The 13,380-nt window shown below is 38.1% G+C and overlaps 1 protein-coding gene across 1 annotated transcript in view; it reads right to left on the minus strand.

Annotated features, from left to right (window-relative positions):
- USH2A (Usher syndrome 2A (autosomal recessive, mild)) overlaps positions 1–13,380 on the minus strand; it is an 802,205-nt gene that overhangs the window by 434,583 nt on the left and 354,242 nt on the right. Inside the window, exon 29 of the mRNA XM_011929421.1 lies at positions 11,484–11,675. Within this exon, the coding sequence (XP_011784811.1) occupies positions 11,484–11,675 (192 nt within the window). The remainder of the gene's footprint in view (positions 1–11,483; positions 11,676–13,380) is intronic.

Here is a 13,380-nt window from a genome sequence, read left to right on the forward strand (position 1 = left end):
CCCCCCCGACAACTCTTTATATGGCCCATAAAGTACAGTACATTTGGTTTTGTGTATGCCTCTAACTTTTCAGAAATCAATGATTCTTCAGGGCTCTTAAATCTTCATTCTTTTTGTAGACACCCAAACAATGAGTATCACTTCTTTGTCAATGATGGGAAATCCTAAAATTATTCAAACCTTCTTTCCAGCTAACAGATAATTGACATTTTCAGTACTAGATAGCATCCTTTGCCTATGACATTATTTTTGTAGGTTTTTGTTTTGTTTTATTTTTGCTTTTTTACTTTTTCCTCCATCCCTTACCCATTTCCAATATGTGTAGTTGAATGTTTGTAACTTAAATGCATGCAGGTAAGGCTCTACCAAAACATTACAATGATAATTCCTACATTGAATTTCACTGCTCTCACCTATGAATTTTACTGCTTTCACCTAATATGAACCTAAGGGGCATCTTGTCATTGAGAATTAGGTTTTCTTATATTTTATTTTATTTTATTGTTGTTGTTGTTGTTTTCCATTTCCCATATAAATAGTGAGCTCCTTGCCTTTCTACATTGGGCATGACAGGGTGGCAGGGGGCTGGTTGGAAAAGCAGAATCTAACACCATATTCCCAGACCTAGTGAATCAGAATCCATGTTACCAAGATCCCCAATTCTTACTTCCTTTCTCCTGGGAACTTTCAGAAGCACCATGCTTGCGGTTCAGGAGTCCTACTGACACTGCCTCTTTCTTCACTTGCCTTGGCATTTTTCTGGCAGCAAAGTTAACACAGAACCAGAAGCAGGAATAAGGCAGGGATAGTTGCAAGCCTAGCCGGTGAAAGTATTCCCGTCTAACCTGACCACTCTTCTACACTAGTGTCTTTCAATATGTGATTCATAAACCTTCCAAGAAACCAACTGGAGCATTAGGTAAAATGCAAATTGCTAAATACTAGCCCAGATATACAGAATCATGTGTGAGTGGCCCGAAAATCTGCATTTTACAAATAATCTGAGAATCACCTTATGACCAGTAGAATTGAGAGTCACTAATTATTACTTGTAGCCATGGAAAAGAGGTAAAAATTAGAGACATGTTTTCAGTATGAAACCTACTTCATTCAGGTAAAAAAAAAAAATAAAGTCCGTTGTATGTAAAAACTGAAACAATTTTAGTGGCAAAAGCTATATTATTATTTTTATATTTATTTATAATTATATAAAGTATATAATTATAAATTAAAATGTCTTTTTCTTTACATAAATGTAGATTTATTTGGGTCATCTGGAAGATTCTTATTATTATCGATTCATTTGCCAAACTATAGCAAATAATAAATAATATTACTATTATTTGTCATTTTACCTGAGGAAGCAATATAACCCCTATACTTTAGCTCAATGTAATGCAACAATAAAATTGAGAAAATATTTTCTGTACACCAATATCTGCAGCACTTGATGCCAGGTGCTGTAATAATTATGCTGACAATTAAGTTTATATGTTTAAACACCTTACGGAAAAAATAATTCGTATACGTGCAAAGTCTTGAATCCATTCATTCTTGAAATAATTTCAAATCAAATTGTGAAGTCAGTTTCTGAGCAGTCCTCAGTTTGAGGGGAAACGCCAGTCCTATCTCTCTGGGCTGCAGCTTTGCATGATAACAGGGCTGCAGGGATAATCAGCAAAAGCTACCCAGAGTTAATTGGAGCCCTTTCAACAAATCTAAAGATACACAGGAGTGATGACTGAAGGGTTTTCTACCCTGAGGCTCCGGCTGAGGAAATGAACCTTAAAGAAGTCCTTGCTCTGAACCTTGGCCTTGAGAGGGCACAGAATCTAGACCCTGTGGCCCAAAGGGGCCCATTTGCTCCTGAGTAGGCCTGTTAACCCTTGGACTCTCCATTGCAACTGGGATTTATCTCATTTAATCCTCTGATAGACAAATTCATGAATGGTAAATATTCTGCTGCACTATTCTATTTTCTTCAGTTATCTTAGTTGATATTCATTTTTAATAATTTTCTTTGCTTTTACCTTCTGCTTTTTGTAAGTCTGAACATAAAATCCCACTTCCCTGCACTTAATTTTTGTCATCTTACAATATTCCTTTGCTAGTGTTTTCTATTCACTTTTAATAGCTTATTAGTTTTTATACACATTTATTTTTTTCCCTCCTAACTTTTTTGAGTTTCAGTGGAGAAATGAAAGTTATGAGAATTTCTGGATAAAACTTAAATGTGATCACTGGTGACAAACTCCTCCTTTAAATACAGTTTCCCTATGCTGGCTGTACAGCAGAATTACCTGAGATACTTTAAAAATACAAACTCCCAGGCCACATTCCAGGCCTATTGAATCAGACATTTTGCACGTGGAGCACACAGGCATCAGTATATTTTTTAAAGCTCCCCAGGCAACTCAGTGTACACCTACAGTTTTGAACTACCATCTTGTAAGAATCCCAGTGAGATGACCAAAGTTTTATAAATACCTAAAACGAGACCAGGCAAAGACAATGGACTGTTAGAAGGAAAGTCCTAGGCAAACCTAGTCTTAAACTGGAAGCAAAACACTAGCAAACTCTCAGAAGTCCCACTCTACCAAACACTGGGAAGAAAAGAACTGAAACTGCAGGGTGGCTGCAAGGCTAATGCAATTATCCCACTAACCCTATCATCATCTTAGCGAAGGTGTTTAGTAACATCAACTGGATGCCCCATAAGATGATTAGAAAACAGTTTAATTTTCCCATGCAAATACCCAGTCAGAAGATTATTTTAGAAATGAGCCAACTGAACTATGGAGTTGAGTTTGGAGGAGTACATTTAGCTGATGGAAAAATTGTAACTCGAAAGAAAGATGAGAATACAGCCCTCAAATTACAGAAGATTATTATATTCTGGGGAGGATTTAATTCAAGAAACCTATAAAATGTAAAAATCATGAGTTGCATGCCATTAATAAGGTCTAAAATAACTTGGAATCCACTACATAAGAGACAGAAGGTAAGCGGTAAAACAGAGATGAAGACAAAAATTGAGAATTTCAAGAGGCAGGCAGCAATCAAAGTAAGCTAGATGAGGAAAAATGCAGATCATACCAAAGACTGTACTAGAAGAATTAAAAATCATCTTAGAAGTTTCAAAGAGCAGAATCAACAGTGCAAAAATCAGAAAATGTAAAGAAAAACAACTATGTGACAGTAACCCAGAAATCAGAAACTATAATTCAGGGATTATAAAGGTAACGATTAATTCATTCAGCACTCACTATGTGCCTGTTTCTGAGCAAAATATTTTACATAACTGATTTTAATCTTTATAGCAGTTCCATAATATAAATATGGTTTTCATCCCCAATGAATGAATGAGGAAACTCTAATGTAAGGTATGTTTTTAAATTTGCCTGAGATCACACAGCTAAAAAGTGGCATAGGCAGAATTTGACCTTAGAGTGATTTGACTCTACAAGAGGTGTTCTGAACTACTAAAATGAGGAAGACAACCTGGGAAGTAATATACAATATTGAAAACTGCTATTTTTCACCAGAAGTAATGATCATAAACACAATGGCAAATTTTCCAAGTTGAAGAAAGACCCAAATCTAAAGAATAAAAGAGCTTATTATATAACAAAAAAATTAATGAAAAGAAACCAGCACATTTTCTGATTAGCATTTTTTAAATGTAATTGGTAAAGAACCCTATGCTAACCAATAAAGCTAAATTGTCTTGTACATTCAGTATCAGAATTATTTTATTTAAATACGACTCTAACAACCAAAATTAACTGAAATATTAAAATCTCAACAAAAGTCACCTCAGAAATGCTAAAAAAGGATTATTTTCAAGATCGATAGCAAAACTGCTCAATAGCAAAACTGTTTACATAGGCTTCACTGATTTTTCTCTCTTTTGGTACCTTGGTTTCTCAACCAACTGGCAAAGCAGCTGCCTCAAAACAATCTCTACACCCCTAACATCGCCACCAAATATCCAGCTTTCTGGCTCTCTGCTTTCTAAACTCCTTCCATCTCACTCCCTAGTATTCCTTTTTGTTTACTGGGAAATTCTCTGACTTTGATAATTATCGAAGCTGGCTTTGGTGCCTCTCAATTCACATTCCCCCCTCATTATCCTGAGTCTTCACAATGAAAAGTCCACCTGGCAATACTGGAGTTCTTCTTAGTCTTTAAGATTACCTTCTACAATGTCTTTGACGACTCACTTTAGCATTGAGAACAGCAAACTCATTGAGAAAAAAAAATCAAAGAATTCATAGTACACACTGGCAAGAAATGTAGTGAAAAAAATCACTAAAAAACAAGAAATAATAAAACTGGGAAACAGTTAACATGATGGCAGAAAGAAGACCAATTATATCAATTATAAAAACAAGTATGAATGAGTGACTCCCCTACTTAAATATGGAGAATCTCGAGTGAAAGATAAAACTAAAACTGCAGAGATATATAGAAGTCCTCAATGTCATTGGAATTTTTTGTAAACTGTGACTTTTAAGTGAAATGATATACAACAAATCCAATTTTCCCACAGGCTAATTGATGTAAGAAAGAATTAAGATCCTATGTCAGCTGGGCATGGTGGCTCATGCCTGTAATTCCAGCACTTTGGGAGGCTGAGACGGGAGGATCACGAGGTCAGGAGATGGAGACCATCCTTGGCTACCATGGTGAAACCCTGTCTCTACTAAAAATACAAAAATTAGTTGGGTGTGATGGCAAGCACCTGTAGTCCCAGCTACTCAGGAGGTCGAGGCAGAAGAATGGCGTGAACCTGCGAGGCAGAGCTTGCAGTGAGCCGAGATCGCGCCACTGCACTCCAGCCTGGGCAACAGAGGCAGACACCATCTCTTAAAAAAAAAAAATACTATGATGTATTTCTGGTCACAAAACATCACCAAACTTCTATAGACTACTAATATTAAACATTGAAATGAATGTGTGCTATGTGTGCTATACATCCATTTACAAAAGATTAATCAAAACAAGATAGGAATTTACTCAAGTTTTGGTGAATCAGTGAGTAACAGTGGTCATAGTGGTATAAATCAAGGAATAAATGCTTTCCGAGTGAACATTGTAAGGAGCACCTCCTACCAGCATTTTGTTCAAACCCCAGCAATCACAGACTGGGCAGTTTGCTGAGCCCTGTCATACTGCACTGTTTATTGCTGTGCATCTATATGATTATCATAGACTTTATGAATTTTTATTTTACAATGATTTCTATTTATTCATTCATTTATTTTCCAATCTGCTTATTCCACTTTACGGTTGTGTGTGACTGGAGCCCATCCTGGCAGCTCATGGCTCAAAGTAGGAACCAGCCCTGGACAGGCCACCATACCATCACAGGGCACACTCACACACACCTGCATTCACTCACTCTGGGCTCATGTAGACAGCTCAGTTCATGGAAGGGGAAAACCTTTGGGATGTGGGAGGAAACTGGAGTACCGAGAGAAAACCCACAAAAACATGGGGAAAATGTACAAATTCCACGCAGACAGTGGCCCTTGCCAGGGTTTTTTTTGTTTGTTTGCTTTGTTTTGTTTTTAATTTTCTCATCAACCTTATAAGAAACCAATGTTGAATGAAAGGACTTTAGCCAAGTTGCTGCCATGCAGTCGTGTGCTGCATAATGTTTTGGTCAGCAACAGACAGCATATAGGATGGTGGTCCCATAAGATTACGATGCAGTGTTTTTACTATACCTTTTCTGTGTTTTGATCTGTTTAGATACACAAATACTTACCACTGAGTTACAGTTCCCTACACTATTCAATACAGTTACATGCTGTGCAGGTTTGCAGCCCAGGAACAATAGGCTACACCATCTAGCCTAGCTGTGGAGTAGGCTATGCCATTTAGGCTTATGTAAGTTCATTCTATGATGTTTGCAAGGTGAGGAAATCTCCTAATGACACATTTCTCAGAACATATCCATCCTTTAGCAATGCATGACTGTACCTAAAGCAATGAGACCTTGAAGGTTAAAACATAAATAATAAGTGTAAAAGTCATAAAAATTCAAAAAATGCCAACAAAAAATATCTCAGAGAAATTGACAAAACTGCACTCATAGTTAACATGGTTAACACTTCCCTTGGTTTTTGACAAATTTGATATATAAAAATCAACAATTGCTCAGTAGTTTTCTGATTTTCTTCTGCATATACATCACTACCATGTACGACATGCCTTTTGAGTAACATCCAGTTCTACACTACGTTGCTTTACAATCTGTGGGATCTCTCCTTCAAGAAGGAATCCTTCAGAATCTTGGGAGAGGCTGATTTAATTTGAAAAGCCTCCCTGCTCCCAGTTTCTGATTTACTCTTACCCTATCCTTAGAATTACTATTTTGAGGAAGATGCATTATGTGTTATCAACATGGTATATCTAACATAAACAAATAATAATCAACTCTAAATGGGGAATATATATTTTTAAAAAATCACCTATAATATATTGAACATTTTAAGGATGTTGTATTTTTTAAATCTGTACACAAAAATGTAAATCAATTTTTTTTTAAATGACAAAACTGGGGGAGTTGCATCAGATGAGACAAACGTGTATATTATTCTTCATATGCAGAGAAAAACTTTAATGAGAAAATGTGAATCATTCAATAGAAAAATTAACAATGCAGCCGGGCGCGGTGGCTCATTCCCGGGCGCGGTGGCTCACGCCTGTAATCCCAGCACTCTGGGAGGTCGAGGCGGGCGGATCACGAGGTCAGGAGATTGAGACCATCCTGGCTAACACGGTGAAACCCTGTCTCCAGTAAAAAAATACAAAAAATTCTCTAGGCGTGGTGGCGGGCGCCTGTAGTCCCAGCTACTCCGGAGGCTGAGGCAGGAGAATGGAGTCAGTCTGGGAGGCGGAGCTTGCAGTAAGCCAAGATCGTGCCACTGCACTTCAGCCTGGGCAACAGAGCGAGGCTCCATCTCAAAAAAAAAGAAACATTAACAATGAAGCTGGGTGCAGTGGCTCATGCCTGTAATCCCAGCACTTTGGGATGCCAAGGCAGGTGGATCACCTGAGGTCAGGAGTTCGAGACCAGTCTGGCCAGTGAGGTGAAATTCCATCTCTACTAAAAATACAAAAATTACCCTGGTGTGGTGGTGCACACCTGAAATCCCAGTTACTTGGGAGGCCAGGCAGGAAAATCTCTTGAACTCGGGAAGCGGAGTTTGCAGGGAGCTGAGATTGTACCACTGCACTCCAGTGACAGAATGAGACCCTGTCTCAAAAAAAATAAATAAATAAATAAAATAATCAAAAGCAATGGACTTACTTAGGCACGTAAAAGAAGTAGAAATGGCCAACAAATATTTAAAAAACTAATCTCTCTAATAATCACATAAACACAAACTAAAACAATATTCTGACATTTTGCCTTTTAAATTTGCAGTTTTTTTTCAACTGTTAAACTTGGTGTTGGTTGGATAAAATGAAATGCACAATCTTGCATTCTGCTTGCTGGTGGAAGCATAATTTGCACAGCTTTTTGGGCAGTATCAAAATCACTATCCTGGCCGGATACAGTGGCTCATGCCTGTAATCCCAGTGCTTTGGGAGGCCAAGGTGGGCGAATCACGAGGTCAGAATTCACGAGGTTAGGAGATCAAGACCATTCTGGCTAACACAGTGAAACCCTATCTCTACTAAAAATACAAAAAAACTAGCCCAGGCGTGGTGGCGGGCGCCTGTAGTCCCAGCTACTGGGGACGCTGAGGCAGGAGAATGGCATGCACCCAGGAGGCGGCGCTTGCAGTGAGCCAAGATTGAGCCATTGCACTCCAGCCTGGGCAACAGAGCAAGACTCCATCTAAAAAAAAGCAAAAAACAAAACAAACAAACAAACAAAAAGACTATCCTTTTCTTGAGAAATTACCATACATTAAGCATAGTGTTACACACTTTATAGATATCCTACAGTGCATGCCACATGTCAAGCACTGTGCTATGTGCTTTACGTATACATGAATTCATTTAATCTCTACAGCTGCCCTGCGAGGCAGGTAGTTGTATTGCATTCTTATTTACCTAGAAGGATTTTGAAGCACACCGAGGTTTATTGATTTGTCCAAGTTACACAGCTAAAAAGGTTTAGAGCTAAAATATCATATCACTTAATATTTTTAATATTCTTCTGAGGTAAATATTACTCTCCCATTTCAAAGGTTAAGACTTAAGGATCCAGAAGGATGTGGAACTTATCTAAGTCATAGGGAAGGTCTACAGCAGAGATTTATATCAATGTCTGACTTCAAAGTTCAAGACTATACAATGTCTTAAGAGCCTTGGATGCAGTTATTCCACTTCTAGGGATTTATTCTATCACAGTTGTCAGGAATTCTCCTAAGGATTTACGTACAAATTTCTTTAAATTATATTAATTACAAAGGCAATTGTTGTAAACCCAGGAAGTAGGGGGAGACTGTGACAAAATGTGATTGCATGAGAGGCCGAGCAGGGACATGGATGAAGCTGGAAACCATCATTTTCAGCAAACTAACACAGGAACAGAAAACCAAACACCACATGTTCTCACTCACAAGTGGGAGTTGAACAATGAGGACATATGAGCACAAGGAGGGGAACATCCCACACCGGGGCCTGTCGAGGGGTGGGTGTGTGTGTAGGGGAGGGATAGCATTAGGAGAAATAGCTAATGTAGATGCCGGGTTGGTGGGTGCAACAAGCCAGTATGGCACATGTATACCTATGTAAGAAACCTGCACATTCTGCACATGTATCCCAGAACTTAAAGTATAATTAATAAAAAAGAAAGAAAAAATTTGAGGAGAGGGATATGATGTTGGATGCTCTGTAGAATAGACTCATGGCCAGGGAGAGAAAAAAAGGCTATGAGAAAGATGAATATAAGTATTGCAGTTGTCCAGGCAAAAGATGGTAGTGGTTTGGGCTGACCAGTAGATTAGAGGGGAAATGGATGAACTTCACACATATTTTAAGAAATAGAATGACAACTGTGGATATGACGTGTGAAGGAGGTGGAAAGTCCAGAGTAACTCTCAGACTTTCTTGACTGGGTGGCTGGAGGTATCTACGAGAATGCAAGAGAATCAAGAGTTGAGGTCTGGCAAGTATAGAAGGTGGGAGACATCCAGTTGGAAATGTCACTGTGTCCACATGCCTATTAGGATGCAGGCATTTGGATGTCTAGGTGGGATGTTTAATTAGGAGTCAACAGCAGCAGCTGTCTGGTATTTGATGTTACGAGAATCAATAAGGTTTTTGGAGCAAGCCAGAAAAAAAATGAAAGAGAAAGAGGAGACAGCCCAGTTCTAAATCCTGAGACTCTTCAATATGTCATCACACTTTGGAAGAAGTGAGCAAAGGATACTGAGAACAGGGTCCCTGGAGAATGCAGAGGTAAGCAGAAGAGTCATAGAAGTGAAGAAATATTTCAAGAAATGATGAGAGAGTTACTGTAGAGAATGCTGAAGAGTGGTGAAGACATCGAGCGCCAAGTGTTTTTTGCCTGTGTAAACACAGTAGTTCTTGGTGCTCATCACAAAAGTAATGAGCAGAGGCCAGATAAAGTGAAGACAAAATGAGTTTAGATACTTCATGCCAGACGAAGGCCGAGAGGAGGAGAGAGGGAGCAACAGCAGGGAGTTTGGACAGAACGAAGATTTTTGTGATTAGTTTGGGTTAGTGTGTTGGTTTTTAACAATGGGAGATAAAGGAGTTTGAATGGCCCTGAGAGGAATCCACTCAGTCAGTGGTTCTTAAACTCTGGCATACATCAGGTGTACCTGGGGGCTTGTTAAAACAAGGACTGCTAAGCCACCCTGCAGAGTGCCTGCTTTGGTGGGTTTCAGGTGGGCAGAAGAATGTGCATTAATAATAAATTCCCACGTGAAGCTAGTAATGCTGGTCCTTGGGCCATACTCTACTGCAGCAGAGAGAGGCGTTAAAAATGTGAGTGAAAAGAAGATAAGCTATCAGTAACATCTCTGAAAAAACAGGAAGAGTCAGGGTACAGAGGACTTGTGAAGATTTCTATTTTCGATAGGATAAGAGAAGCTTGTAAAACAGAAAGGAAAACAGTGTGAAAATAAAAAATAATAATAAAAAGAAAATGATAGCATAGCACACACCTCCTATATGTCAAAATGTTTTTAAGTGTTTTAGCATGCATTCATTCATCCAACCCCTAATAACAACTCCATCAGGCAGAAAAATGCAATTAATATGTACATTTGGTAGTAAGAAAGTAACAGAAATCCTATACAAAATCTTGCTTTTTCTGTGGTGTCTAATTTGATCTAAAATAGAACGTTGTCAATTGAGTGGGATGAGAAAGGGAGATAGCATGTGTATAGTTTGGGAAAATATAAAATATTTAATGAGGAGAATGGGAGAAGGAGACTGTTCTGGAAATATAGTAGGATTGGCGTCATTACTGAGTGCTCATTTGAAAGTGGGGTTTAGCATTTTTAGCAATAAACTACTTGATATTTTCTAGCCCATATAGCTACCATGTGCAACCTGTGAAAAGGCAAGCTGTGGGCTTAATCAGGTTGGGTTTTTATAAGGAGGGTAAAATAGGAAAGAAGTGAAGGGTGTGAATTTGTTTGTTTTTCTTTTGCTAAAAGTTGGTGGTATATTTGGGCTGTACATTCCAAAGAGTCTAAAAAAAGGAAGCAAAGTCTTGAGGGAACTGACCAGCAGGTATGTTGGGGAAATATTTAAGGCTTTTCTAACATCCATTCTGATGGTTCATGTTACAAGATTTTTTGATAGAGGAAAATGTTTTTTCTGTCAAAGTTGAACATTTACTTTCTTTTTATCAAAGGTTTAAATTCAACTCTCCCTTTAAATGTGCTTTAATATTTCATGAAGTTGAAAAATGCTCTTAATACACATGCATGAATTTGAGTGTGAGATGTGTTAGTGGTGTGTATGAGTATATTTCATTATAATCATTCTTCATGGCACACCGCACTGTGAGAAATCGATTCACTGATTTGCCAGTCCAAATAACTAGGGCTCTAAGACTCCTCCACCTTGAGATAATTAGGTTTAATCAGCAATTTTACAATAAATAATAGTGGTGTGAACTGGGGCTAGTCCCAAAGAGTAAAGTTTTGCTTTGTGAAATAAGTATGTATACCTAGGATTTCCAAAAGATGTCTATAAGGTGTTAAAGGGCTACAGCCACCTATGATGTAATCTTTGGGGGATGGAGAGAATCTCTACCTTAGAATAAAATTATCCATGAGAGCCCATGCACATTGTAGAATTATCCTTTTTATCCTAGGTAGATGTAGGCTTCCACTACTTTAGATAGTTGTTCTTCTTAATCAGGTAAAATACACTTATATTTAATAAATATAAAAAAAAACCTTTGCAGAAGATTTTTATTTAAAATTCAAACAAAAAGGAAGTTAATAAGATCTACTCTGTTAAAGAATCGCCTTTACCTGTGAGGGTGCTTGTATTGACAACTTCAGCACTGGCAGAGGGCATGTGGGGTGGACGGGTGTTGTCCTCACTGTAGGCTTTCAGAATGTACTTCTCAATTACTCCTCTGACAACAGGTTCATCCCAGGTCACCTCAACGCTGTATCCATTTAAGCTGCGGACTCTTGAGGGAGTTGGCACACTTTGTGGAGCTGTGAAGGAATAAAAGAGAAAACAGGGAAAATGGCAGTTCTGAGAAGACTATTGCTCCTATTCTTCACTTTTAATGGCCGCAGTAAATCAGACTCAACCATTAGCATAAATACAATTTATTAGAGTTGTAACTTTTCAGCATTGATTTAATATGACTGCACATCTTGAGCCATTCAGTTTAAGCGATATTTCAAAACCATCAAAACTCCATCGACATAACATTCTTTCAAGTCTAGTCCAGGTTTTCCAAAAACATTTAATGTATCAGACATGTTTAAACATCACTCATAAAGAAGGAGGTGGATGGTAGGCAGATAACAAGTTCAAGCAATATAATGATGTACCCCCTTTGAAGCAAGATAATTAGACTGTTATTATACATGGTGGTTTGACACTTTTATATCTTCGATGTATTAGCCAAAAAAGATCACAAATGTGATTGTGTTGTAGTTGAATGCCTGGACCCATTTTCCAAATGCAATTGTTTTTCTAATTAATTTTTAAAAAACGAAGTTCTACCAGATATGATATATGGAATATATTCTGAATTGCAGTTTTTGGGGGTAGGGGGGTGGGGTAAAGGAGCTGGTGCCCTTGAGATTCTACAAAGTCATTTTCAAATATTTATTCTGCAGAATATCTCAAAATAGTATCACAAAATGAGGAAGTTTAAAAGAGCTACAAAATCTTACTTACAAGCTGAGCCCCCTAATTTAAAAAATCTATAACCTTTAACTATTTATTAGGCATTTCTACAGTTCTGATCAGTAAAAACTTCATCACAGCTGAGTGCACTGGGGACACAAAGAAAGAGCCCAAGGAACTCTGTGGCAGGATGATGGATGAGAGACCTGCTCTAGCTGCTCATGGACTCCTGAGCCCTGTCGATGGAGGATCACTCTAGTTTTTCCACATCAAATCTCCTCCTCTCCGACTTTACTGTCCAGACTGATAAAACAGGACAGCTTTAAGGGAAACAGAGTGAACATAAAGGATAAGAGGACACACCAAAGGGGAGAACCACTCTCTGAGCAGTTTAAACACCACGGGCACCTACAGAAAACACACAGGCCACACGATCGAGTTGCAAGGAAAGGGACAATGGGAGTGATGTTGATTTTATTAGTTCTGAAATGTGGTACAGGGCAAAGTACAGTACTGTCTAACAGATGGTCTTCTCATAAGGGACAGAGCAAAACTGACTCAAAAATAATTAAATAGTGCAATTATTCTCCAACCCTTGGGAGCATGTAGCTGCTCAGTGTTGTGGTCAGATTGTAAATATGAATTTATGGCATAGGACTGTGGTCAGATCATTGCTATAAATTCAGAGCTCTATTTGTGTACTTTCTCAGTAGTACTCAAAATGGGGACTATTAAGCTAAGTAAGCAATGTGCTTTCCAGACACCTATTAACGTTGCTGAATTATACTCAAAGCAGGCTTTATATTTGTTAATAAAGTAGAAGGGTGTGAAACAGGAGGAGAGACCATGTCAGTAACAAGTGAGTATTTTATATTGGAGCTTTCTCTTAGCTCTGAAGTTGAAAAGGATTTTAAGAGATCATTCAGCTCATTGTCTTGCCTATAAATAGGTGATAATTTAAATCATCCTAGAAAAGTGTCAAGTTGTCCTCTTCTGGAAAATATGTGGGTAGAGAGTCTTGAAAATTATTCTTAGTTGCTCATCTCAGTGTTTAATTAT

This window comes from Colobus angolensis, unplaced genomic scaffold, assembly GCF_000951035.1.
Source record: "Colobus angolensis palliatus isolate OR3802 unplaced genomic scaffold, Cang.pa_1.0 Scaffold81, whole genome shotgun sequence".
Taxonomy (NCBI): domain Eukaryota; kingdom Metazoa; phylum Chordata; class Mammalia; order Primates; family Cercopithecidae; genus Colobus; species Colobus angolensis.